The sequence below is a fragment of the Agelaius tricolor genome, unplaced genomic scaffold (genome assembly GCF_023055355.1).
Source record: "Agelaius tricolor isolate 1412-34295 unplaced genomic scaffold, bAgeTri1.0.p SCAF_20, whole genome shotgun sequence".
Lineage (NCBI taxonomy): Eukaryota > Metazoa > Chordata > Aves > Passeriformes > Icteridae > Agelaius > Agelaius tricolor.
In genome coordinates, this window is record NW_027269280.1 from 4,124,539 (window position 1) to 4,147,475 (window position 22,937).

Genomic DNA, 22,937 nt, shown 5'->3' on the forward strand with positions numbered 1-22,937 from the left:
CCTCCATGATGGGCCCCCCCCGCACCACTTCCGGCACCACAGCCCGGCCGGTCCGCGCGCTGCTGCCGTCCCCCCGGCTCCGCCCGGCCGCGCGCCCGCGTTCCGGCGCGGCCATGCTGGCGGACGGGCCGGTGCGGCGGCTGCTGCGGGCGGGGGAGGGGGCCAGGTCCGAGGGGAGGGGGCGGCTGCCACCGGAGAGGGTCGGGACGGAGCGGGAAGGGGCTCGGAATGAGCCGAGAGGGTGCCGGGTCCGAGGGCAGGGCTGGCGGGGGGAGGGGGGCTCGGGCTGATCGGGGCGAAGCCTCGGCCGAGCGCCTCCTTTCTTCGCTCACCTCCTTCATTTCCCTTTCCCCTTCTTTTCTCCCTTTCCTTTCCTTCTTCCCTTCTCCCCTTCCCTTTTCCTGCTCCATTTCCCCTTTCCCATATCCGCATTCTCTTTGCGCTCCGGTTCCCGGGGCAGGCCCGGGGGGCTGCGGGCTCTCGGGGTTCCCGCAGCTCCTGAGCCTGACCCGCTGTTCCCGCAGCTCCTGACCCCTTCCCTTTCCCGTTTTTCCCGCAGCTCCTGACCCGTATTCCCGTTTTTCCCGCAGCTCCTGCCCCTATTCCCGTTATTCCCGCAGCTCCTGACCCTATTCCCGTTTTTCCCGAGGCAGGCACCGAGCCATGCGGAGCTGGGGGGTGCTCGGGGGCGCGGCGGCGGCGCTGGCGGCCGGGATTTATGTCCTGTGGGGCCCCATCAGCGGCAGGAAACGGCGGCGGAGAGGTACCGGGGGGCTGGGGTTAATTATATTACATTAATTAATTATATATTAATTAATACATTCATATATATTAGTTATATAATAATTAATACAGAATACCACCATATATTAACTATATATACACTATATATTAATTATATATACACCATATTAATTTCACATATTATTATATATATTAATTATATATATTAATTAATATATAACACCACCATATATTAATTATATATACACCATATTATACACATATACACCATATATTAATGATATCTATTATTATATCTATTAATTATATATATTAATATATAATACCACCATATATTAGTTACGTATACACCATATATTAATTATATTACACCATAGTAATTATACACATATTACACATATACACCATATTATACAAACATGCACCATATTAATTATATATGCACCATATATTAATTATATGGATACTGAAAAAAATTGTGAAATTTTTGGAGGACCAAAAATCAACTGAAACACCACAAACTGAAAACGGAACTAACTGAAATTCCTTTTTCTGTAATTACACAGCATTCCTACTGAAAACCAGGATGTTTGCCCCGGATTTCGTGGTGGAAACTCTCACAATTCTCTTTGCAGGGCTCGTGCCAGGCCTCCTGAACCTGGGCAACACGTGTTTCATGAATTCCCTGCTGCAGGGCTTGTCCTCCTGCCCCTCCTTCATCAGGTGGCTGGAGGAGTTCACAGCCCAGTACAGGACGGAGCAGGAGCAGCCCCAGGAGCAGCCCCAGCACCTCTCAGTGACTCTGCTGCAGCTCCTCAGAGGTACTGGGACATTTCCTCTTGTGGCAAAGCAAGGGTTAAATGTTTAAGGAGAAGTGTTGTCATTTTTAGGCTCTTTTCCCAAAGAAAGAAGCTCGTGGGGTTTGTATTCCCTGTGTTATTTCCCTCTCTAATTTATAGATTAATTGAAATGCCTTGGGCAAAGTTCAGGCACCTTTCACAAAAAGGTTGAATTCCATAGGATTCAAGAAATTTAGAATTCTATTAAAAAAATCTTGGCAAATAATTTAAGCTTTTTTGTTTTCCCCAAGCTTACTATTTTCCTAAAAACCTGTGGCTATTCAACCTCACTTTGCAAGGTTTTGGATATTAAAAATTATTATAAGAGATAAAATATAAATATGAAATATTATTATAAAATAAATAATATACTTGTATATTATAAATTCATATAAGAAATACGTTCTGTAAATAGATAAATTAGTAAATAAACTATATAAGTAAATTTATATGTATTAATTATATATAATTATTATTTCTATTAATACCTGTTTATATAATAGGTATTATATAACATACAAAATATTATTAGAAAATATAAACTATAAAATATTAAATATAAAAGAAATAATATAATTCTATATAACAAATTTATACAATAAATAAATTATTGAAATAAATTGATAAATAAACTATATAAATAAACTTATATAATAGATATTATATAATATGCAAAATATTGTTATAAAATATATAAATATGAAATTTTCTTATAAAATAAATAACAGAATTTTATATACATTTATGTAATTTAACTGTAATTTATTTATTTAGATGAATAAACTAATAAATAAATATCTTTATAAATGAGTTTATATAATAAATATTATGTAAAATGCAAAATATTATTGTAAAATATTTAAGATTTTAAGCTCAAGGTGATTAATTTTTGGTCTAAATTAATCTCTGACACCCTCAAGCAACCTCCTGGCTTCCCTCACAGGTTGTTTTTAAAGGAAATTTCTGCCTTGGGACGTTCCTGTGGAAGTGGTGTGAGGCTGGTGGTGCTTTAACCCCACAAACCACAGATTTTTCCCCATTTTTGGCTCCTCCTGACACTCTTGCCTTCCCTTCCCCAGCTCTGTCGTGCCAGGAGGTGCCAGAGGACGATGTCCTGGATGCCAGCTGCCTGCTGGAGGTGCTCAGGATGAACAGGTGGCAGATCTCCTCCTTTGAGGAGCAGGTGAGTGCAGCAAGCTGGGAAAATGGAAAACCCTCAGGGCTGGGGCTCTCAGAGCTGGATCCTGCTCCAAAAACTGATGGGAAACTCCCCAGCTTGGGAATGGGAATGGGGCTTTCAGTGGGCTGGGAGTTCCTCAGGGAATTCCAAACCTTGTCCTTAGCACATCTCCTCCTTTGAGGAGCAGCTGAGTGCAGCAAGCTGGGAAAACGGAAAATCCCCAGGGCTGGAGGGTCAGACCTGGATCCTGCTCCAAAAACTGATGGGAAACATCCCCAGCTTGGGAATGGGAATGGGGCTTTCAGTGGGCTGGGAATACCTCAGGGAATTCCAAACCTTGTCCTTACCAGCAGGGCCAGGAAGATTTAAGCAGAGCAGATCCCTGATTTCCCTCTGGATAACGGATCTGTTCCCATTTTTTTTCAGTAATCCTAATTATTTGCAATTTTTGTCAGTATTTCCAGTGCACTTCATCAGTTATCCCACTCCTAAAACATATTCCTGATTTCCAAGGATAGATTTCAATTATGCTTCCCTCAGAATCCAGAAAAAACAGGGATTTGGGAATTCATTTGGGGGCTATTTTTTCCTCCCAAGTGTTTTAGTTTTTTTTGTGAGTTTATATGGCCCAGAATGTCTTGAGTACCTTGTGCTGTTAGGGAGCTTTTGGGCACAACAAAATGTATTCAATATAAACACAAATATAATAATAATAATAATAATAATAATAATAATAATAATAAGAAGAAGAAGAAGAAGAAGAAGAAGAAGAAGAAGAAGAAGAAGAAGTTATAATAGTGATATATAATAGTAATTGTATATAATAATATATATGTAATAATAATATATATATGATATATAATTTTTACAATATATTATAATATAAATAATATATCTATATAAAAGTTATATACAATAGTAATTGTATATAGTAGCTATATAAAACTTATATAAAATATAATATATACTTAATATATATAATTGAATAACTATATTTAATACATTTCTTTAGAAACTTTATTTTTCATGATTATTTATATTTAGTATGTACTTATATATTTATATATAATATTATATATGATATAATCTAGATTAGACATTTTAGATGTGCTTAAATTTTTCTATTTTATGTTTTATATTTCTATAAAATTATCCATACAAAATTAGAAGTATCAATATAAATATAGGCATAAATAGAAATACAAATCCAGGCTCTGAGCTGTAATTTTTCCTGAATTTCCTGTGGAATTCCAGCCTTCCTGGGGTGGTTTTTTGATGTCTTTTTTCCCCTGACTCCGTTTCCAGGATGCCCATGAGCTGTTCCATGTCCTGACCTCTTCCCTGGAGGACGAGCGGGATCGGCAGCCCCGTGTGGCCCATCTGTTTGATGTGCATTCCCTGGAGGTGATCCCACTCATTTTCTTCTCAGAAATTCCTGTCACCTGCCCAGATTCCCAAGTAGAAAGTGCATATTTAGGATATTTTGATTCTGTTCCCAAAGCTGTTCTTTAATCCTTTGATAGGGACTCGCCAATAAGTCAAATTTAAAGAATTCTCAGGTTTTCCAAATAAAATATCTTTGAATTTGCAGTGTTCCTGCTTTCCTGAGGGTTTTGCATCCCTAAATCCATGGGATGTAGGGATTTAATTTAGTTACTCTCTGATCTGTAGTTCCTACCTGAAAAAGAGTTGAAAACTGTAAAAAAGGGCATTTCTGGAAGAGTTTTATGGAGGTAAAATAGATCTTATCCTCCAGCTTGCTGATAAACTTGATGCAGATGGAAAATTTTAGGCAAAATCTGGTTTTGCCTAAAATATAGACCAAAAAAAAAAAAAGACAAAATCTCCTATTTTAATACTCTGAGGCAGAGAGTTCTGCAGATTAATGATTCCTTTTTCAAACAATTGTCAATTATAAATTTGTTTTGTACCAGTTTTTTTTTTTGTTCTTACAATTAAAAAAGAGCCACAATTTTTCTAATGGCAGAAAAGCCAACTAGGGATGAAATAGGAGCACATTTAATACTTCATGTATTAAATTTCTGAATCTTTTCAATGTTGCTGAGGTAGGGTTAATGAAATGTTTTTATCTTCCTCTGTAGCAACCAGAAATAATCCAAAAGCAAATAAGCTGCAGAACAAGAGGTAGGATTTTATCCCTTCTGGATATTCTGAATATTCATAGGGTAGTTTTGTTTATTAAAGGGATAATATTAATTGATCTTTGTACTGAACTGAAATAGAAATCAAAAATACAAATAAACCTCAATTAATTATTAATCACTGAGACAAAAATGTGCTTTGGATGCATTAATTTTGTAACTGAAGGGCAAAAGTGTGGGATTGGAGTGATGAAAGTGGATGAATGGAAAATCCAAGGACAATTTTTTTGTTGCAGGATCACTTCCCCCTGTGTCCAACCACTGGAAATCTCAGCACCCTTTCCATGGAAGGCTGACCAGCAACATGGTCTGCAAACACTGTGAGCACCAGGTGTGGAAATAGATAATATTTATTATTATTATTATTATTATTATTATTATTATTATTATTATTATTATTATTATTATTATTATTATTATTATTATTATTGTCATGTGAGGAGGGATTTCCAACACTCAGAGTGCTTCCTGGAACCATCATCCCTTGGTGATGAACAAGGATTTATCCCTAAATAGACTAAAAAAAAATCCATGTGATGCACCTTGTGGGGGCAACAGCTCCTTCATCAACCAGAATAATGGTTGTTTTATTCTATCATTGAATTAACAATTAATTAATTCATAATATTACCTGAAAACCCACTCACCTGGGTGAGTTTAGGACTCGCTGCTCGTTCAGCACATTTTGCAAAATCCACTTATCCCAAATAAGGAGATGCAGATAACCTGAACAATGGAAAAAAATACAGAAAATAAACCTCATTTATAGCCCAAACCAAGAAAACATTTGCATTTTATTTCTCAAAACCTCCCAGACAAATGGGAGTGAGGAGGAGGAGGCTGAGCAGAACATTCCTGATGTGCCCTGGCCCGGCTGGGAAACTGAGGGGTTTGGATCCTGTTCCTCCAGGGAATTATGGACAGCACAGGGCACAGGCTCACCTTGGGAGAGCTGGGTTGGATTTTTTGGGGACTGATGATGCCTTGAAGGCTACTTTGAACAGAGACTACACAGTGTTAAAGAATAAAGTAGATATTTATTAAAAAGGCCTTGACAGGATACACCTTGGGCAGTACAAGAGCTTGGCCAGGGCTACACCCAAGATGGTCACGAGTTTTCACCCTTTTTTATAAGTTTTTGTCCATTTCCATATTGGGGTTAATTGTCCAATTACAACTTCAGGTTATGAAGTCCCATCCTCCCAGTTTGCTCGCCTCAATTTACACTTTTTGAACTTTTGGGGTCTTTTTGTTGTTTACACTTTTTAGAAGCTGCAGCAGTGTCCTTGCTTCTGGGGCTGGAGAAGGATTGCTTTGTCTGAGCTGTGAGGAGAACTTGCTAACACTTTCTGTGAATTCCAGAGTTACATCCTAGTGCAGTGCAGAATGTGGAAAATATGAAAGCTAAAAGTGAAGGCATCACTGACATAAATGCTGGCTCTGGAATGTTCTCTTGCAGAGCCCTGTGAGGTTTGACACCTTTGACAGCCTCTCCCTGAGCATTCCAGCAGCTGTGTGGGTACGTATCCCCCTGCTCCTGATCCTCCCTGCCCTTCCCAGCCCTTCCTCAGGTGCAGGAAACACTCAGAGCTCCTTTAGGACTTGATTTTCCTGCTCTGTTACAATCCTGTGCTCCTTCTCCCTAACTGGTGTAAGAGCTTCTGATGAGCCCAACAAGCAGAACTTGGTGATGCCACCAGAGCTTTCTGTTTCTCCTGGTGGAGAATTTGGTCTTTTGCACAAATCCCACAAATTTGAAGAGCCCAGATCATATCCCAAGGGCTGGGAAGGTGACCTTCAGCTGGCAGTTCACACCTTACCCCATCCAGGCTTTTCCAGGGGGTGAATTCAACTGGGAATTGTTTCCGTTTCTTTCTGGCTCTGAAAAACTTCAAAATGACAAAACATTGTGGGTTTTTAGGGCAACATCTGCAGGATATTTTTGGACTGTAAGAGTTTGTTACTTCATGTCTGGTAGTGATTCCTTTCCACAGCTCATGGAAATTGTGATTCCTGTTTGCAGAGTGCCCTCCTGGACAGGCAGGATTGAAATCTGGACACATCTTCTGCTCTTTGTGTTTTGTTTTATCCAATCCTTGGCAGGGCAGGATATGAGGAAGGGCAGCAAAGAGGCCTAAATCCCATTAAAAGCTGTATCTGTCCTATGGAGAGGGCCAGAGAGCATGAAGTGACCCCTGAAGTGCTGGAATGAGAGATAAATAGGAATAGGACAGAAATCTGTGGTTTAAAACCCCACTGGAGGGCTCACACAGGGACTCACTGCTGCTGTTATCAAAAGGCTGCAAAGTTTTTCATGTTTAATCCAGGCTAAAGTAGAATCCCCACAGTTCCACGATCACCCAAAGCCATTTAGTCAGTTCTTTCATGAAATAAATCCGCAGCTCTGTAGTTTTTCTATGGAAGGAATTATTAAAAATCCCTTCCCAAAATCCAGTGGGATTGCACCCTAAAATTCCTGCAAATAATTCTGGTTTTTCTTGGCACTCAGGGTCGTCCCATGACACTGGACCATTGCCTCCATCACTTCATCTCCTCAGAGTCTGTCAAGGATGTTGTGTGTGACAACTGCACCAAAGTAGGTCCCCTTTGATTCTTGTCACTTTAATTCCTGTCACCTCCCTGCTCAGTTTTGGGCCTGCTGACAAAACCCTGGCTTCATTTTCCACCTCTTTTTTTCTTCAGGACTTGGGGAAAGGCTCTGGGATTTCAGATATTTCACAAGGAGTTCTTACCTCACGAACTATTGGCACTACTTATTTACTTACTACTTTACTTACTACTGCTGTTACAAAAATCTACAAATATTTTATTCTGTACTTGCCAGGGATTATCACCAGGGATAATTATTTTGCTCTGGTATTAAAAATCAATTCTGTTTAAAAATCAACAGAAGAGGCAAATGAGTGCAGTTCTGAATGGATGGAGTTCTCTAAATGCTCATTTCTGCTTGGTTTTGGTTTAGAATTTTGACCCTTTAGGAATTCTGAAGAGCATTCCTGGGTGTGATTAATGCACTGAGCATAAACCAGACAATTGACTGCTCCTGTCTGCAGGTGCCTTCATTTTTTTTTTTCCCTTTTCATTCCAGATCCAGGCACAAGGAATTCTGAATGGGCAGAGCATAGAAAACCAGAGAACAACATTTGTTAAGCAATTAAAATTAGGAAAGGTGAGGCAAAAAAAACCCCTCCAAATCTCCTAAATCCTGTCACAGTAACTTCTCTCTTGGAGCTGGTTGTGCCCATTTCTTGCTGCTAGACCACAAATGTTTTATTTTTCAAAGTAAACTCACCTGGCAAATAACTGTGGGCATTGAGGCTTCAACTCAGCAAAACATCCACATTAAACACTTACAGGATGTGAATATTCTTCTGTTATTTAGAAAAAACACTTAAATGTGAATTTGGCTCTGTGTCATGTCTTAGATTTTACATTAATTTTACATTTGCTCTTCAGTGAGCAAATTGATTTATATTGACAGGGTTTGTAGCATCTTAGCAATTCCCCATTTCAGAGAAATTAAAATATTCTGAATACAGCTGGTGAGTAAACATCAGGTGTGATTTCTTTGAGAAAACTCAGGTTTTTTTGCTCTGTAATCCTGTCACGCAGAGGCCAGCAGGGCAATTAGGAGCCTTAGGTGCCAATAATAATAATAATAATAATAATAATAATAATAATAATAATAATAATAATAATAATGTACTTCTTGCTACAGCAATGATTTTGAATTTCAGCTCTTTATAACAATTAATGTTTTTGGTTTTCCCCTGTGCAAAGCCATTAATTTTTGGGGATTAGGAGATACCAGGAATATCACAAGAATTATTGTCACATTTTAAGGACAGTGTTGCCACTGAGCTTACACAGACATAAGGGAAATGCATTTCCTTATTCCCTGGACTTACCAGCTGTTTCTTTCCATGAAAAAATGTGGATTTTCCTTTCCTGAAGCTGCCCCAGTGTTTGTGCATCCACCTGCAAAGGCTGAGCTGGTCCAACCAAGGCACTCCCCTGAAGAGACACGAGCACGTCCAGTTCAACGAGTTCCTGGTCATGGACATCTACAAATATCGAGTTCCTGGTGCCAAATCCTGCCAGGAGCAGCTCAGCCAGAAAAACCCTGAGGAGACAATGTCTGGAATAAAGGATGGGAGAGCAGGGAAACCTTCAGGTACCTCCTTTGCCAATAAAATAGTGCAGCTCTTTCTGCATGTCAGGGATCAAACATTCTCTGCAGGATCAAGCCATGAGCGGCATCTTGGTGTGGGGCTCTGCAAAGGGGACAGAAATCCCTTTGCCATTCCCAAATTTACAGTTCAGCTTGGAAAATTTCATTTTGATCCTACTAAATATATATATATATGTATTTTAAAAAAGGTTAAGTCCAAAGTAGTGTTGAACTTGGGATGTCCCAGGGTTTTTCTTGTTAGAGATCTCTCCCAAGGCCTCAGGACAAGCAGAGAGGGAATGCTGGGAATGGTGAATTCTTCAAAAACAGTTGGAAAATCCAGCAGTAGAAGTCTGTCCTTAGGCAGCTGATTATTCCTTTAATTGGGATTTTGGACACATGGCAATTTCCATGTTTGTCATGTAAAATTAATTTGAATAAAATATCCATTGCCTTGGATGTAAAAAACAATAAAATACCTTCATATCCCATGTTGAGGAGCAGGGATTCTGTTCTTAGCAACAGCATTCAAATTAAATCCTTGAATTTCTCCTTCTTTTGGCAGATGCAGAACAACCAGCTGGTACCAAACCTCTCTTCATGAATGGTGCCTCCTCTTCTTCCTCCTCTCCCTCATTTTTAATGTCCCCAGGAACTTTCCCACTTGCTGCATTCCCTGAGTGCAGGTAAGTTAGAGATTTGTACCCTGTCTGTTCAATTCTGTCCTTCAAATTGTCTCCTTTTCTTCTGTCCTTGTCCTTCTGCTGATAACCCTTTTCTGGAGAATTCCAGAATGGTTTAGGTTGGTAGGGGACTTAGAGACCATCCAGTGCAGGCCCCTTCCCATGGGCAGTGACACCTTCTTCTATCCCAGGTGACTCCAAACCCCATCCAGCCTGTCCTTGAGTACTTCCAGGCATGGAGCAGCAGGTTTGAATCCCATAATCCCAGAATGGCTTGGGTTGAAAGGAGACTTGGAGATGCCATTGGCAGGGACACCTTCCACTATCCCAGGCTGCTCCAAACCCTGTCCAACCTGGCCTTGGACACTTATGTCACTATAGAGCATGACATGGTGCAAAGCACCAAGACTCCATCAGAAGGGTGCACAAGAGAGATTTATTAGAGCAACATGTTGCCTTTATAGTTTTTCAAGATATTTACATTTACTTAACAGACACATTCACTGCCCATTGGTCATAAGAAAGAAACAAATTCTCAATAGGTGAACAAGGAGCCACGTCATTCTGTGAGCCAGCTGGAGTCTGTATCTTTTAACTTCCTCTCTTCCATCATGTTGTCATGGGGATAGCCTTGGTGTCTTCCTTGAGAGAGATACGGGGCTTTCCTTATCTTTAGGAAGCCTTTGCTGGCTCACAAGAACAGCACAAAATGCCTTTCCTACACACTTCCAGGGATGGAGCAGCAGGAAAAAGCAGTTTGGATCACAGAATGGTTTGGGTTGGAAGGGAACTTGGAGATCATCCCATCCCACCACTTACCATGGGCAAGGACACCTTCCACTATCCCAGGTCACTCCAAACCTCATCCAGCCTGTCCTTGAGTACTTCCAGGGATGGAGCAGCAGGAAAAAGCAGTTTGGATCACAAAATGATTTGGGTTGGAAGGGAACTTTGAGATGATCCCATCCCACCACTCACCAAGGGCAGGGACACCTTCCATTAGAGCAGGGGCGGAGCAGCCGCACAGGGAGCCACGCCCTTGCTCCAGGCAGGAACTGTGGCTGCTCTGGCGTTTGTGTGTGTGTGTGGCCAGGCTGACTCGTGTCCCCGCAGGGCCCCGCTGTACCTGTACCGCCTGATGGCCGTGGTGGTGCACCACGGGGACATGCACTCGGGACACTTCGTCACCTTCCGGCGCGCGCCGGGCGCCCGCGGCAGCCAGTGGCTCTGGATCTCGGACGAGTCCGTGCGCAGGGCCAGCCTGCACGAGGTGCTGGCAGCCAGCGCCTACCTGCTGTTCTACGAGCGCGTGCACGGCCGGGGCCAGCCCCAGAGCCCGGCCCAGAGCTGAGCCAGCGCTGCCGGGATGGTCCCAGCCCCTGGGATGGTCCCAGCCCTCAGGATCACCCCAGCCCCTGGGATGGTCCCAGCCCTCGGGGTCATCCCAGCCCCTGGGATGGTCCCAGCCCTTGGATGGAGCCTCTCCATTATGCAAACCTCCCCCTCTCCAGGCTCCCTTGCCGGTGGGGGCAGCTGGGAGTTGTGGTTTGTACCCAGATCCTGCTGTGCCAGCACCGTGCAGCCCCAGGTGTGTGTTTGAGAAGTGTTTTCTGCCTGTGCCAAGTCTCTGTTCCATGTCCTGACACCGCACTTTTCCCAGGGAGATGCTTTATCCCACACATTTCACTTCCCAAGGGGGAGCCCTGCAAAGGGTTGATGTCAAGTGCTGTTGAGGAGCCCCTCCCCATCCCAATCCCTCCCCTGGCACCTCTCCACGATGCACCAGCCCCTCCAGGTTCCCTTCCCGTGGCAATGGCTGGGAATTGTGTTTTGTACCAAAATTCCCAGAGCTGTTCCAGCCCCAAGCGTTTGTTGAGCAGCCTTTGTCTGTCAGGCAGGGATTTTATCATACCAAGGCTCTATTCCCAATGTTTCCCAGTGGGGAGCCCTGGGAGGGGGTGATGGGAAGCTGCTGTTGGCAATGATTTAAGACACAAAGTGCCTTGAGCTTCCCTGAGCAGCTGCATTGCCACTGGCCCAGCCCTCTGCATGCCCACTGTGTCCTGGGAATGCCTCACACCCATGGGATGAACCCATGGAGTCCCATTTCTCCTGACCCATCAAGTCAAGGCATCTCCACAAACTGCCCCCATCCAAAAGATTTCCCATGTCACACAATTTTCCTCCCCCTTTATAATATAAAGTCCTTCTCCTGATCTAAATTGCTTTATCCAGGAGATATAATTTTGTATCTATTAAGAGCTGAAACTTTAATTTATTGCTCCATACCTTTGGAATCTAGCTGGAATCAGCACATGGAAGTGTTTGCTAGTGCTCAGTGTTGTCATTTCCTTCAGCACTGTTGAATCCAGTTGTTTTGTAGCATCAACTACAACTTTTAATGCTGTGATTTCCAAGCTGCTGTAACTGTTCTAGACTTGCCCTTCCCATTTTATTGCTGGAATCTGCTATTCCCAGCATTGGGATCCATGCTCCTGGCTTGCAGCTCAGCTGTAGAGCAGCCCCTGGCCTTGTTAAATGGAATATGAACAAGAGGGCCAGGACTGGTGGGCACTTACTGGTCTCATGAAGAAATCTGGGAATCCTGCATCAGCTGCCCTGTAAATAGAAATAAGGGGAATTCTGCTGCTCTGGATTGTTTGATGTGCAAAAAAAAAAAAAAAAAAATCCCAAAGCACAGAGGGAGAAGCAGCAAAATTCCTCCTTTAAAAACCTGCTTTTAAATGACCAGGAATAAAATATGTAGGTTGTTTTTAGCTCTTTTCTGTCCTTGTAAGCTTGGAGGAGAAAAATCCCTCATCAGACAAGCTTTTTTTTCAGTGTGAAGTTTTCAAAGAACAACTGTCTTAAATAGCTTTTTTAGGGCAACTTTGTACCTCATGAATTCATAGTGCTGCCCAAAGCTCGGGGGTGTTCACACTTCCTCAGGAGAGGCTCCAAACCAGCCAAAGCAGGAGTGGTAAAATGGGTGGATATGCAAAATTATTTACACAACTCATCATTCCAGAGTCTGGAGCACAATTCCTGGCCCAGGTAATGCTCATAGTACATAAATATTGATAAATCCACTGCTGGACTGGGACCTGGTTTCCTGGTTGTGCTGCACGAGCAGTAGCTTGGTTTTAACCTGCTTTAATTTACAGAAAACCAAGAAAACAAACAAACAAACAAAAAAAAACCTCGAAGGATGCAAAATGCCAAAAATTTGCTCTGGCCACTGAAGGGAGAGCTGACAGAGCTGGAGAAGGAGCCAGCCCTCCCATCTAAAACCATCACCCCAACATCTCCCTCCAGCACATCTGCCCCTGCACCTCAGAACTGAAACCATTCCCAGTGCCAGCAGTGGCTGTCCTGCATTCTCCAGGCTCAATGCTCTGCTTAGGGGTTTTTCCTGGATTTGGGGGTTTCTCTTGGATTTGGGGGTTCAGCTGAGCAGCCTCTTGGTTGTGCTGGAGGAGGGGCAGAGGACACGCACACTATGGACTGAAACCTGAAATCTGGCAGCTGGGACCAGCAGGTTTTCTTTGCCAAGAGCTGTTCCCCTGGGCTGTGGATTGACTCTGAATCTCCCTCAAGGGCTATCAAGGGGAGGGTTGAGCCTTTTTTCTGGCTTTGCTTGGTGGGGAGGAGTAAATGAGCTTGGCTTAACCCTCAGGTGAGGAAGGGAGCAAAGCCCAGCACCTCAGTCCTGGCCCTGAGCTGTGCCAGGTCCTGCCAGCCCCCTGTGAGCTGGGGATCTGTGCAGGGCTTTGGGAGCTCATCCTCCCCTCTGGAGGTCACTGGGATCTGTTTTCCAGCCAACCACACCTGTGGAGATCACTGGAATTTGTGCAGGTGTTTGGGAACCAGCCCTCCCCTTTGCAGGTCCCAGGGCTCTGTGTTTGCCAGCCCAGCCTCCCTTTGGAGGTCACTGGGATCTGTCTTTCCAGAAGTCACAGAATTCTGTTTTCCAGCCAAACCTCCCCTCTGGAGGTCACTGGGATCTGTTTTCCAGCCAAACTTCCCATCTGGGAGGGCTCTGTGCAGCCACAAGGCTCAAACTCTGGTACTCGTCCCTCCCAAGCTGCCATGGTGGAGAAGATGTTAATAAATTGTAAAGAATTAAGAGCTCCAAGATGACATTTCTGTGTTTGGATTATTCTTGTCTTATTTTGTGTGTTAATTTAAAAATGTCTGTTCCAGTCCAAGCACTGCACTGCTGTTTGAAGTTGCTTTTTTTTTTTTTCCACTTCAGGGTATTTTTGTAACTGTACAGTAGCAATAAAAGAACAAACTTGGTAGAAAAATCAGTGTGGGAATGTCTTGAAACAAACACCAAGCTGGGAGCCAAAGGGGTTGAAACAACACTTCACAGGCCCTGGATAAGAAAGATTTCCAAGCTCCACAGAGCATCTCAGAGTGGCAGAGGGTGGGAAGTACCAGGCCTTAATTCCATAGGAATAATGGACCCACCACTGAAGGCCAGAGCCCCAATTCCAGTGGCTGTAGCCAGGTTACACAGGATTGGTAACCTGGTTCCCACTCTCACCCAGAACTTACCATTCCTTGATGGTTCAAGATCTCTTGGGGACTGGACAGAATTCCCTCCTTTCCAGCAGGATTCCCTGTGGGTGTGGGAGGTGGTGGCTTTCAGGCAGTCAGGAGGAGATCCCTAGGGATAATTATTTAGGAAAATAAACTCTCAGAGTGACAGCCTTCCAACGGAGATGGGACCAACCCAGTTATTCCCCACAAGGGCATTTTCTGCTGCCTGGTTTTTAAAGGACCTGAGAGAGGGAAAATCTTGTGCTTCTTCTGCAAGAGGAGCCTCCCTCAGGAGCAGAGGAATTCAAGCAGACAGGAGTGAAACATCCAGCCACACCCAGTCCTCACATCTCAGCACTCCCCTTCTCCATGTCAGGCTCATTTTGCTTTTATTTTAATTTAAAAAAGCCCAAGCAAACCAGAGCTCATTGACAGAAAGTGCCACCTGTAGAATATCAGCTTTAAATAACCACAGCTTGTGGCTCACAGTGTTTATAAACTGCTGCCTCCAGGCCACAGAGCATTTTCATCTTCTTGGAACACTGCTTAGATAAAGATCAGCTGAGAAGAAACTTCTCCCCGAGCAAAACAAGGGGAACAATCAGCAAAAACAGGGATCAGCAGGACCAGAGCAACAATTCCCAGAGGGAAGAACCTTGCCATTGAAATCAGTGGTCACAGGTTTCAGCAGCAAAATTATTAAATTTTGTCCATTAGGTGATGGACCAGGGGGTGAATCCAGAATTCACCTGCTGGAATAGATGAATCCACAGTTCCAGCAGGAACTAAATTCACTTCTCAGAGCCCAGAGTCCCCCCTGGCTGAACATTTCCCCTCCTGGAGACGGGCAGGACGTTCCTGAAGGTGAGGTTGACCCTGGGGGCCAGCACCCTCCTGCGTGGGGGCAGGCTGTGGTACCAGTGCACGTTGGTGGGGTGCTTCATGAGGAGCAGGCTGCCGTGGGCCAGCTGCAGGCAGATCCTGCCCGGGCCCCGAGCCCCGGCCCGGCCCCGGCGCCGGAACACGAAATCCCGGCAGGCCCCGAAGGAAACCGAGGCGATGGGGCTGAGCGGAACCAGCTCCTTCTCGTCGTCACGGTGCTCCCCAATGTGGTCCAGGCCATCTTTATACCTGGGAATTAACTCTGGGTTGGTCATTGATTTAATTTAAATTATTAAATTTATCATCATTAATTTAATAATTATAATTAAATTAATATTTATCTTTCTGTATTACATGTATTAGTCTATATATAATTTTATATTATAAATACATATTAATTTTATACTTAATTATGTTTTTATTTCCGAAATATTTTATATTTATAATTTTATATAGTTACATATTTATATCTTATATTTGTATATTTATATATTATAAATATATAAACTTAATATTTTAAATTTAACTCTATACTTAATTATATATTTTTATTTTTAATATATTTGATTTAAATATATTAAAAATAAAAATATTTAAATATATTTTTAAATATATATCTAAATATATATTTATATTTAATATATTTTTAATAAATTTTATTTTAAAATATTTTATATTTATATATTTTATATATTTATATATGTTAATTTTACATTTTATATTGAATTTTATACTTAATTATATAACATATAAATATATACTATATATAATTTATTAATTTAATAATAGATAATTAAATTGCTTTAATAATTTATTTCATTAATAATTACCAAATTCTTAAATCAATTATTTAAGAATAATTAATTTATAGTGCTGCATTCCAAACTTCTTGTTTATCTTTCTAACTACTTTTATATTTTCTATATTTTAAACTCTAAAATTCTCAACTTCCTTTTCCTTAATTTAAACTTAGATTTACTTAGTTTTATTAGTGTCTCTGCTTTAAACCACAAATCCACATTCTTGCTTCTAGCACTTAAGTTTGAAAGCATTTTCCTAAGGTCTTAAATTCTATGTTTAATTCTAAGCTTTAACTTACAGGCCTAAATCCCTGAGAGTTGCCTGCATTTCAGATTCCAACATATAAATTTGGGGGTTATTTTGTTACATTTGAAGAAAAAGCCGCTGGGTGCAGCTGGGAAGGGGCTGTACCTGTTGATGAGGACGAAGTTGAAGGTGTGTCCTGTCTCTGAGGTGACGCGCTCCCGGATCCGGGTCAGCACCGGGATCCAGGGCTTGGGGTGGAACGTGACCCCTGAGTAAGTGTAGGACAGGCCGGGGTCTCCATAGGTCACCTTCTTCCTGGGAATCTTGTGCCACGTGCCAAACACCTGCAGCTTTGTCATCTCATCTGGGGGAAGGATCAAACCTGGGGTTTGTATTGTGTCTGAACAGTCCAGGATTCTCCTGGATCTGCAGCTTCTGGGAATCTCCAAATAGGAATGAGGAGGCTCATGTCAAGCCAAAAGCTGTCATCCCTGCTCCCAGGGTTTGTGTCCCAGCAAAGCTGGACTCTGTCTTGTCCTCCCCCATCACATCCCTCAACCACTGCATCTCCAGAAAATTCCAGTCACCATTGCAGGATTATCCCTTGACAAACACTTCCAGCCCAGCAAAACCAACCCTGCGGGGTCAGACCTGTGTCCCTTGGCTTCTCAGGGCTGCCTTGTGCCAGCACCAGGTGGCTGCAGGAACCTCCCAGTGCCCACCAGCTGTGCCCAGGCCCTGGGAACTGCCCTGGGACCCACCTGGGTGGGTTGGGCAGGGAAATGCTTCACTGGGAAGGGGGATATGGAGGAGAATACAGCTGGACATAGAAAGGTTGAGGGTGGAAGGGACCAGTGGGGGTCATCCAGGCCACCCTCCTGCCCAAGCAGGGTCTCCAAGAGCTCTGTCCAGGCCCTTCGGGAGGCCTCCCTGGACAGCCCGTGCTGCAGCACGCTCACAGGGCAGTAATATACCTTCGAAATACTCCACCTCCTTCTCCAGCTCCTGGAAGATCTCGTCCGCCTCGGCCTTGCCGAAGAGGATGCGGTAATCACAGCTGAGCCCCTCGGCGCGGATCTCCCGCGGCGGCGGCCGCTCCGGGCCAGGCTTCTCCAGCCGCGGCCTCTTCCCGCCGCCGCCGCCGCCATCCCCCGCCGGCCCGCGGGGCAGTTTGACCACGAACGCGTCCATGGGCGCACCCGGGACCGGGAGCGATACCCGGGAGCGAAGGAACGGGAGCCGCGATCCCGCGGGAAATGGGTGCACGCGAAGCCCCGCCCCCTCTCCAGCTGGCCACGCCCCGGAGCGCACGCGCGCGGTTTTAGCGCCAAATCCGAGTCCCGCCCCCCCTCCGTTCCGCGCCGCTGCCGCCCCTCACTCAGCCCCGGCCGCCCTCGCTCGCTGCCTGCCCCGCTCCGTCACAGCCATGATCGGGCAGAGGACGCTGCACTCCTTCTTCAGCCCCGTGCCGGCCAAGAAGCGCGGGCGCTCCCCGGAGCCGGGCGGCGATTCTGAGGTAGCGGTTGGGGGGCTGAGGGGGCCCGCGGCTGCGGAGGAGGGGAGAGCGGAGGGAGGAGAGGGGTCTGGTGGCGGCATGTCCGTGCCTGGCTCTGTGTGGCGCTCTGAGAGGGCTGGGGGCGCTGCCGGCCTTTTCTGAGGGGAGTTCGGGGGGGCGGGGGGGCACAATGTCCAAACTCCCGCGCCTCTCCACGCGTGGCTGAGCTGCCAATCAAGCGGCCACGCTCCGCTGCCGCCCAATGGAGGCTGAGCCCCTCCGTGACGTCACAGTTACTAGGTGAAAACCTCCTCTCCAGCCGCGGCGAGCCAGTGGAGAGACGCGAGCTTTTTTCCCCGGTGACCAATAGCGAGCGGGCGTTTGTGCTCTCGGCTGCGGGCGGCCAATGGGGGCACGTTTTGTGTTTTGCCGCGCAACCGCCGCGTACGGCGGGGCCGCCCCTTGGGCGGGGCGTGTCCCGCTATGGCCGCGCGTTGTGCAGGCATGGCCGGTGCCGCCGTGGCCGCGCGTTGTGCAGCCGTGGCCGTGGCCGCGCGTTCTGCCATGGCTGGTTCCGCCGCCGCCTTAGCCGCGCGTTGTGCAGCCGTGGCCGGTGGCGCCGTGGCCGCGCCGCTCTCCCGCCCCGGGCCGCTCCTCCGCCCCAGGCTGCACTCCCGCACCAGGCTGTCCCCGCTGCCCTCCCGCACCCTCCGCAGCCACCTCCCTGCCCGCTGCTTCCAGGTGAGCGCCGCCAAGAAGGCGAAGGAAGCCGGCGGTAACGCGAGCCAAGCGCTGAGCGCGGAGCAGCAGGAGCGCATCCGCAAGAACAAGGAGGCGGCGCGGCAGCTGCTGGCGGAGCGGAACGTGCCCCCGGGCTTCGGCGACAGCTGGCGGCGGCAGCTGGCCGGGGAGTTCTCCAAGCCCTATTTCGTGGAGGTGAGCGGCATTCCCCGACCCCCCCCCCCACCGTCCCGAGCGGCCGCTGAGCCCCCCTGAGCCCCCGCTGCCCCCGCAGCTGATGGCGTTCGTGGCCGAGGAGAGGAAGCGCTACACGGTGTATCCGCCCCCCGAGCAGGTCTTCACCTGGACGCAGATGTGCGACATCTGGGATGTGAGTAGGGCCGTGGTGTGGGGGTCTCTGAGCTGGTCAGGGCAGTTTAAAACCCTGGAGGTGCAGGGTGGGTGCACAGACTCATTCCTTACGTGTTTTGTCCCTTAAACTTGGGTCCCATGGGATGGGGACATTGTTGTTTGGCTCACCTAACTCATAAATCCACCCTTCGCTTTCATGTCTGCTAAGAAACCGTGATTTTATGGTTTTATTACCCTTACAAGCCACCGAGCATCCTCTGGTTCTTTTGATCTTTTTTCTGGTGTTAACAGCTTAACCTAGCTCATAGCTTTTTGATCTTGCACATCTCTTGTTCTTAAGGACTGTTAAAGAAAATAAGACAACACAAGGTAATGTTATTTCCAATAAAGGCTGTCAAAAATATCACAGCAAGTGTGGCATAAAGCTGAAATGGGATGAAACTTACTTGGAAAATAACAAGGTGCTTTTTTGTGACTGTGAAAATGTTGGTCTTCTGCTCTCAGATTGTACTAGTTATATTCATTATTTTGGCAGCAAAGCCATAGGAATATTAATCCCTAGTGTTAGGTGGGCTCTGTGCTCTTTAGCAATGAAATACCTGGGGTTTAACTTCAGTTTCTTGGAGGGGTTGGTTTGTGGCAATTTTGGTCTCTATTTTGGGATAAAGCTCGTTTATAAACCTTTTTTTCCTCGCTCTCTGGGGAATAATACTGATTACAATTCAGTGCTAAGCAAGGTCTGCTTTCAGGTGAAGGTTGTTATTTTGGGACAAGATCCATACCATGGACCTAAGCAAGCTCATGGGCTCTGCTTCAGTGTCCAGAAACCTGTTCCACCTCCCCCCAGGTATGAACATTTACAAAATCCCTTTTGTTATTTAATGATTTGCAGTTCTGTGGTGCTCAGGGCTGGGCAAATTGATGTGAAGCGGTTTGCAACTACTTAAATCTGAGTTGTGCATCACCTGGAAGGATAATTCTGTGTAGTTTTGGTGATATTCTGGATGTAAATTTTCATTTCCAGTCTCATTAAAGCTTCCAGGCAGACACACAGAGTCCCTGCCTCTGCAAATGGCTTTATTATCTTAAATAATAAGCTTAAAATCCATGCTCTTCTTGCCTGCTTAGAGCAATAGGTGGTGCTGCTTGCTCTTGTCATATTACAAATCTTCTGCTGGTTTGGTTTGCAGCTTGGAGAATATTTACAAGGAGCTCTCTGAGGACATTGAGGGCTTCACCCACCCTGGCCATGGGGACCTGACGGGCTGGGCCAAGCAAGGTGAGCTCAGAGACACTCAATGATGTGCCCCCTGTGGAGCAGGAAAGAATCTTATCCAAACACCAGCCCTGTGGCTGAAATAATCCACCTGTAGGAGAGAAAATCACTTCTGAGCACCTTAAAATGAAAATTTGCTTCAGCAGGAAAAAAAAGAAGTTTGGATCCCAGAATGGTTTGGGTTGGAAAGGAGCTTCAAGCTTATCCAGGGGACACCTTCCACTCTCCCAGGTTCCTCAGGGCTCCCTCCAGCCCGGCCTTGGGCAGTGCAGGGATGGATTAAGCCTTGTTTCACCCTCTGGGGGTGCTTTGTTTGCCAGGGGTGCTCCTGCTCAACGCGGTGCTGACGGTTCGGGCTCACCAGGCCACGTCCCACAAGGAGAGGGGCTGGGAGCAGTTCACAGATGCTGTGGTGTCCTGGCTCAACAAGAACCTGCACGGGCTCGTCTTCATGCTCTGGGGAGCCTATGCCCAGAGGAAAGGCAGCTCCATCGACAGGGTACACCTCCTCCTCCTCAGCCCTTCCCTCTCCCTGCTTTTCCCCGCGGGTTGGTGGACACTAGAGGGCACTTCCCTTACAGAATTGGGAATTTTTCCTGCCTGAACTCTGTCAGCTCGAGCTCTGCTTCTGCTCCAGCTTAGCCTTTGCCAGAATGAAGCAAGAAAAGTGGAGCAAGTGTAAGCTCCTGTTGTCAGCAGTGTCCCACAAGGACAGAGCTGTTTTGTCCTAGCTGAGGGCTCATGAATCAATAGGAAATCTGCTGGTGGCTTGACAGCAATTGGGAAATGCCAGGGCATTTGTGGCTTTGCTTAGTGGGACAGAAGTCTTGGTCCTTGTGGCTGGATCTTTGGGTCTCAGGCTGGAGCAGGAGGGCGTGTAAGGGGAGATCCCACCTGCCCAGGAGGAGGAAAAGGAGGAATGGGGGTAAATCACACCTGTCCTGGAGCAGGAATGGGGGTAAATCACACCTGCCCTGGAGCAGTAGGAGAAGGAATATGGGTAAATCACACCTGCCCTGGAGCAGGTAAAGGAGGAATGGGGCTGAATCACCTGTCCTGGCGGAGCAGGAATGGGAGTAAATCACCTGCTCTGGAGCAGAAAGAGCAGGGCTGGGGGTAAATCACAGCTGCCCTGGAGCAGGAGCAGCCCAAAGCCTGCAAATCCAACAAGTGGTTTCCTCTGCTGTCCCCAGAAGCGTCACCACGTCCTGCAGACGGTTCATCCCTCACCCCTCTCTGTCAACAGAGGGTTCTTTGGCTGCCGGCACTTCTCCAAGACCAATGAATTCCTCAGGAAATCTGGGAAGAAGCCCATTGACTGGAAAGCACTCTGAGCAGGGGCTGAGGCTTGGGAGCAGCCCCTGGGCCATTTCTGAGAAACTCCTGCTGACCTGAGAATTGCTCTTTGAGTCTTGATCAATTTCCAGACCTTCTGAGATGGTTCTAGTTTTGTTTGAAATGTTTATTTTCTGAGAGCACGTGGGAGTGTTTGATGGAACAAATCTTAGCCTGGTTTGAAGCAAAGACCCCAGACACCAGAGTTCTGTATTAATTTGTGGTCTTTGTGGCAATGGGAATTTATTTTCAGACTCTGGTGAAGGGATGTCAGTTCTTACTGAGCTGCTCAGCTTTTGTGCATGCTCTGCTTCCTCCATCCCACACAAATCCAGTTTGCCTATTTAGGGGGGATGGAGCTGTCTCCATGGGAGGAAAAGGCTTTTGGTTTTAGCTTTTTGCTACAGATTTAATGCAAAAATGGCTTCTGAAGGCTGCAAAGAAAATACAGGGTCAGGAGTGTTGCTTGGTGTATCCATGATCCCAAGAATTTGGGATAAATCCTCTGTTCAGCCACAGGGAGGCTGTGACCAAGACCCTTGGTAATGCTTTTGAATGTTTTGTTGGCATTTAGACAGGAAAATCAAAAGGTTTTAGGTTCTTCCCGGGTGTGGGATCACCTGGATGACAGGTGAGCTGTGCTGAGCAAGGACCTGGGGGTATTTGCTGAGGGCAGCAGCAAAGGTTTGTTCATTGACATCTCCCAATTCAGGGACTGACAGCTGCAAATTACTTCAGATCTTTTTAAGATCTTCAAAGAGGGAACTTTGTGCTTTGCCACCTTGGGAGCAAATTCAAGTTTCCACCTACTGTTGGCAAGAACTGTTAGGATTTGCAGGAGGGAGAGGTGTTGACTTCCTACTCCTGGGTTTCCAGCCCATCTTTGACTTTGTAATTACTTTAATGGAAGCGAAAAGCCCTTTTGTTGTTTTTGAAATGACACCAGTTTTTATAGAATGTCCTTGTAACCCTTCCTCTGGTGTTCTCTCTGAGCTGACACTATCACCAGTGAATTTCCACTGGCTGTGGCCTTGCTGTATATGTTTGCTTGGGTTTTTTTCCCCCAGTGTGTTTTTTAAAATAAAAATGACTTTGTTTACATGATCTTGCATTGGTATTTTAACTCGGGCAGGGAGGGGTTGGAATGGGGAGTCCCTGTTCCCCCCAAGGAGCCAAACCCATGAGCATGTCCTTGTCCCCGTCCCCGTGACCAGGCACGGGGCCAGGGCACCTTTGTCCCCCAAGGATCGGGTGTCCCCTCCCTCCCTCCCTCCCTCCCTCCACCCTCATCTGCAGCAGAAGTTTTCCAGACACGTTAGCAGGGAAATATTTCTGCACAGCTGTCATAAAACTGCTGTAAAGCGTGACTGTCGTAAAAAAATTAAAAATAAAAATGAAATAAAAATAAAATTAGAAAAATAAAATAAATACTTTAAAAAGAGAAAATTTAAAAATAAAAATTAAC

The 22,937-nt window shown here is 45.7% G+C and overlaps 3 protein-coding genes and 1 long non-coding RNA gene across 9 annotated transcripts; 2 read left to right on the forward strand and 2 right to left on the reverse strand.

Moving 5' to 3' along the window:
- Positions 1–34: 34 nt before the first annotated feature.
- Positions 35–13,942, forward strand: USP30 (ubiquitin specific peptidase 30). Of its 3 annotated transcripts, none has more exons than XM_071445212.1 (13): positions 35–131; positions 654–763; positions 1,380–1,565; positions 2,663–2,766; positions 4,069–4,167; positions 4,866–4,908; positions 5,162–5,256; positions 6,385–6,444; positions 7,435–7,521; positions 8,035–8,115; positions 8,901–9,120; positions 9,683–9,803; positions 10,914–13,942. In XM_071445212.1, the coding sequence occupies exons 2-13, from the start codon at positions 664–666 to the stop codon at positions 11,149–11,151; spliced, it is 1,434 nt and encodes a 477-aa protein (XP_071301313.1). In that variant the 5' UTR covers positions 35–131; positions 654–663; the 3' UTR covers positions 11,152–13,942. The 3 variants fall into 3 exon arrangements, with proteins under 3 accessions (XP_071301313.1, XP_071301312.1, XP_071301314.1); XM_071445211.1 differs by lacking the exon at positions 35–131 and adding an exon at positions 148–166; XM_071445213.1 differs by lacking the exons at positions 35–131; positions 6,385–6,444; positions 7,435–7,521; positions 8,035–8,115 and adding an exon at positions 148–166.
- On the reverse strand, positions 2,301–3,678 carry LOC139598620 (uncharacterized). Its single transcript, XR_011681964.1, has 2 exons — positions 3,083–3,678; positions 2,301–2,898 (listed from the first exon to the last, which is right to left on the reverse strand). It is a non-coding gene; the product is annotated as an uncharacterized lncRNA (long non-coding RNA).
- On the reverse strand, positions 10,217–17,465 carry ALKBH2 (alkB homolog 2, alpha-ketoglutarate dependent dioxygenase). 2 transcript variants are annotated; one of them, XM_071445223.1, is made up of 4 exons: positions 17,249–17,465; positions 16,440–16,638; positions 15,095–15,476; positions 10,217–14,472 (listed from the first exon to the last, which is right to left on the reverse strand). In XM_071445223.1, the coding sequence occupies exons 1-3, from the start codon at positions 17,463–17,465 to the stop codon at positions 15,137–15,139; spliced, it is 756 nt and encodes a 251-aa protein (XP_071301324.1). In that variant the 3' UTR covers positions 10,217–14,472; positions 15,095–15,136. The 2 variants fall into 2 exon arrangements, with proteins under 2 accessions (XP_071301324.1, XP_071301323.1); XM_071445222.1 differs by lacking the exon at positions 10,217–14,472 and having other exon boundaries at positions 14,709–15,476.
- UNG (uracil DNA glycosylase) lies at positions 17,464–22,576 on the forward strand. Of its 3 annotated transcripts, none has more exons than XM_071445220.1 (7): positions 17,464–17,860; positions 18,560–18,705; positions 18,785–18,880; positions 19,611–19,708; positions 20,052–20,140; positions 20,458–20,636; positions 21,331–22,576. In XM_071445220.1, the coding sequence occupies exons 1-7, from the start codon at positions 17,464–17,466 to the stop codon at positions 21,469–21,471; spliced, it is 1,146 nt and encodes a 381-aa protein (XP_071301321.1). In that variant the 3' UTR covers positions 21,472–22,576. The 3 variants fall into 3 exon arrangements, with proteins under 3 accessions (XP_071301321.1, XP_071301322.1, XP_071301320.1); XM_071445221.1 differs by having other exon boundaries at positions 17,464–17,790; positions 18,511–18,705; XM_071445219.1 differs by lacking the exon at positions 17,464–17,860 and having other exon boundaries at positions 18,219–18,705.
- The last annotated feature ends 361 nt before the right edge of the window (positions 22,577–22,937 follow it).

What these genes read in the sequence shown, in the direction of transcription:
- ALKBH2 (XM_071445223.1), bottom strand. Translation starts at nt 17,465, where the DNA reads ATGGACGCGTTCGTGGTCAAACTGCCCCGCGGGCCGGCGGGGGATGGC. An exon ending in GGAGGTGGAGTATTTCGAAG is followed by an intron (nt 16,639 to 17,248) that starts GTATATTACTGC and finishes TCCTTCCCCCAG; the next exon opens with ATGAGATGACAAAGCTGCAG. An exon ending in AACTTCGTCCTCATCAACAG is followed by an intron (nt 15,477 to 16,439) that starts GTACAGCCCCTT and finishes GTTAATTCCCAG; the next exon opens with GTATAAAGATGGCCTGGACC.
- UNG (XM_071445220.1), top strand. Translation starts at nt 17,464, where the DNA reads ATGGGCGCACCCGGGACCGGGAGCGATACCCGGGAGCGAAGGAACGGG. An exon ending in GGAGGGAGGAGAGGGGTCTG is followed by an intron (nt 17,861 to 18,559) that starts GTGGCGGCATGT and finishes ACGCGAGCCAAG; the next exon opens with CGCTGAGCGCGGAGCAGCAG. An exon ending in AGATGTGCGACATCTGGGAT is followed by an intron (nt 18,881 to 19,610) that starts GTGAGTAGGGCC and finishes GTCTGCTTTCAG; the next exon opens with GTGAAGGTTGTTATTTTGGG.
- USP30 (XM_071445212.1), top strand. Translation starts at nt 664, where the DNA reads ATGCGGAGCTGGGGGGTGCTCGGGGGCGCGGCGGCGGCGCTGGCGGCC. An exon ending in CAGGAAACGGCGGCGGAGAG is followed by an intron (nt 764 to 1,379) that starts GTACCGGGGGGC and finishes TTCTCTTTGCAG; the next exon opens with GGCTCGTGCCAGGCCTCCTG. An exon ending in GCTGCATTCCCTGAGTGCAG is followed by an intron (nt 9,804 to 10,913) that starts GTAAGTTAGAGA and finishes GTGTCCCCGCAG; the next exon opens with GGCCCCGCTGTACCTGTACC.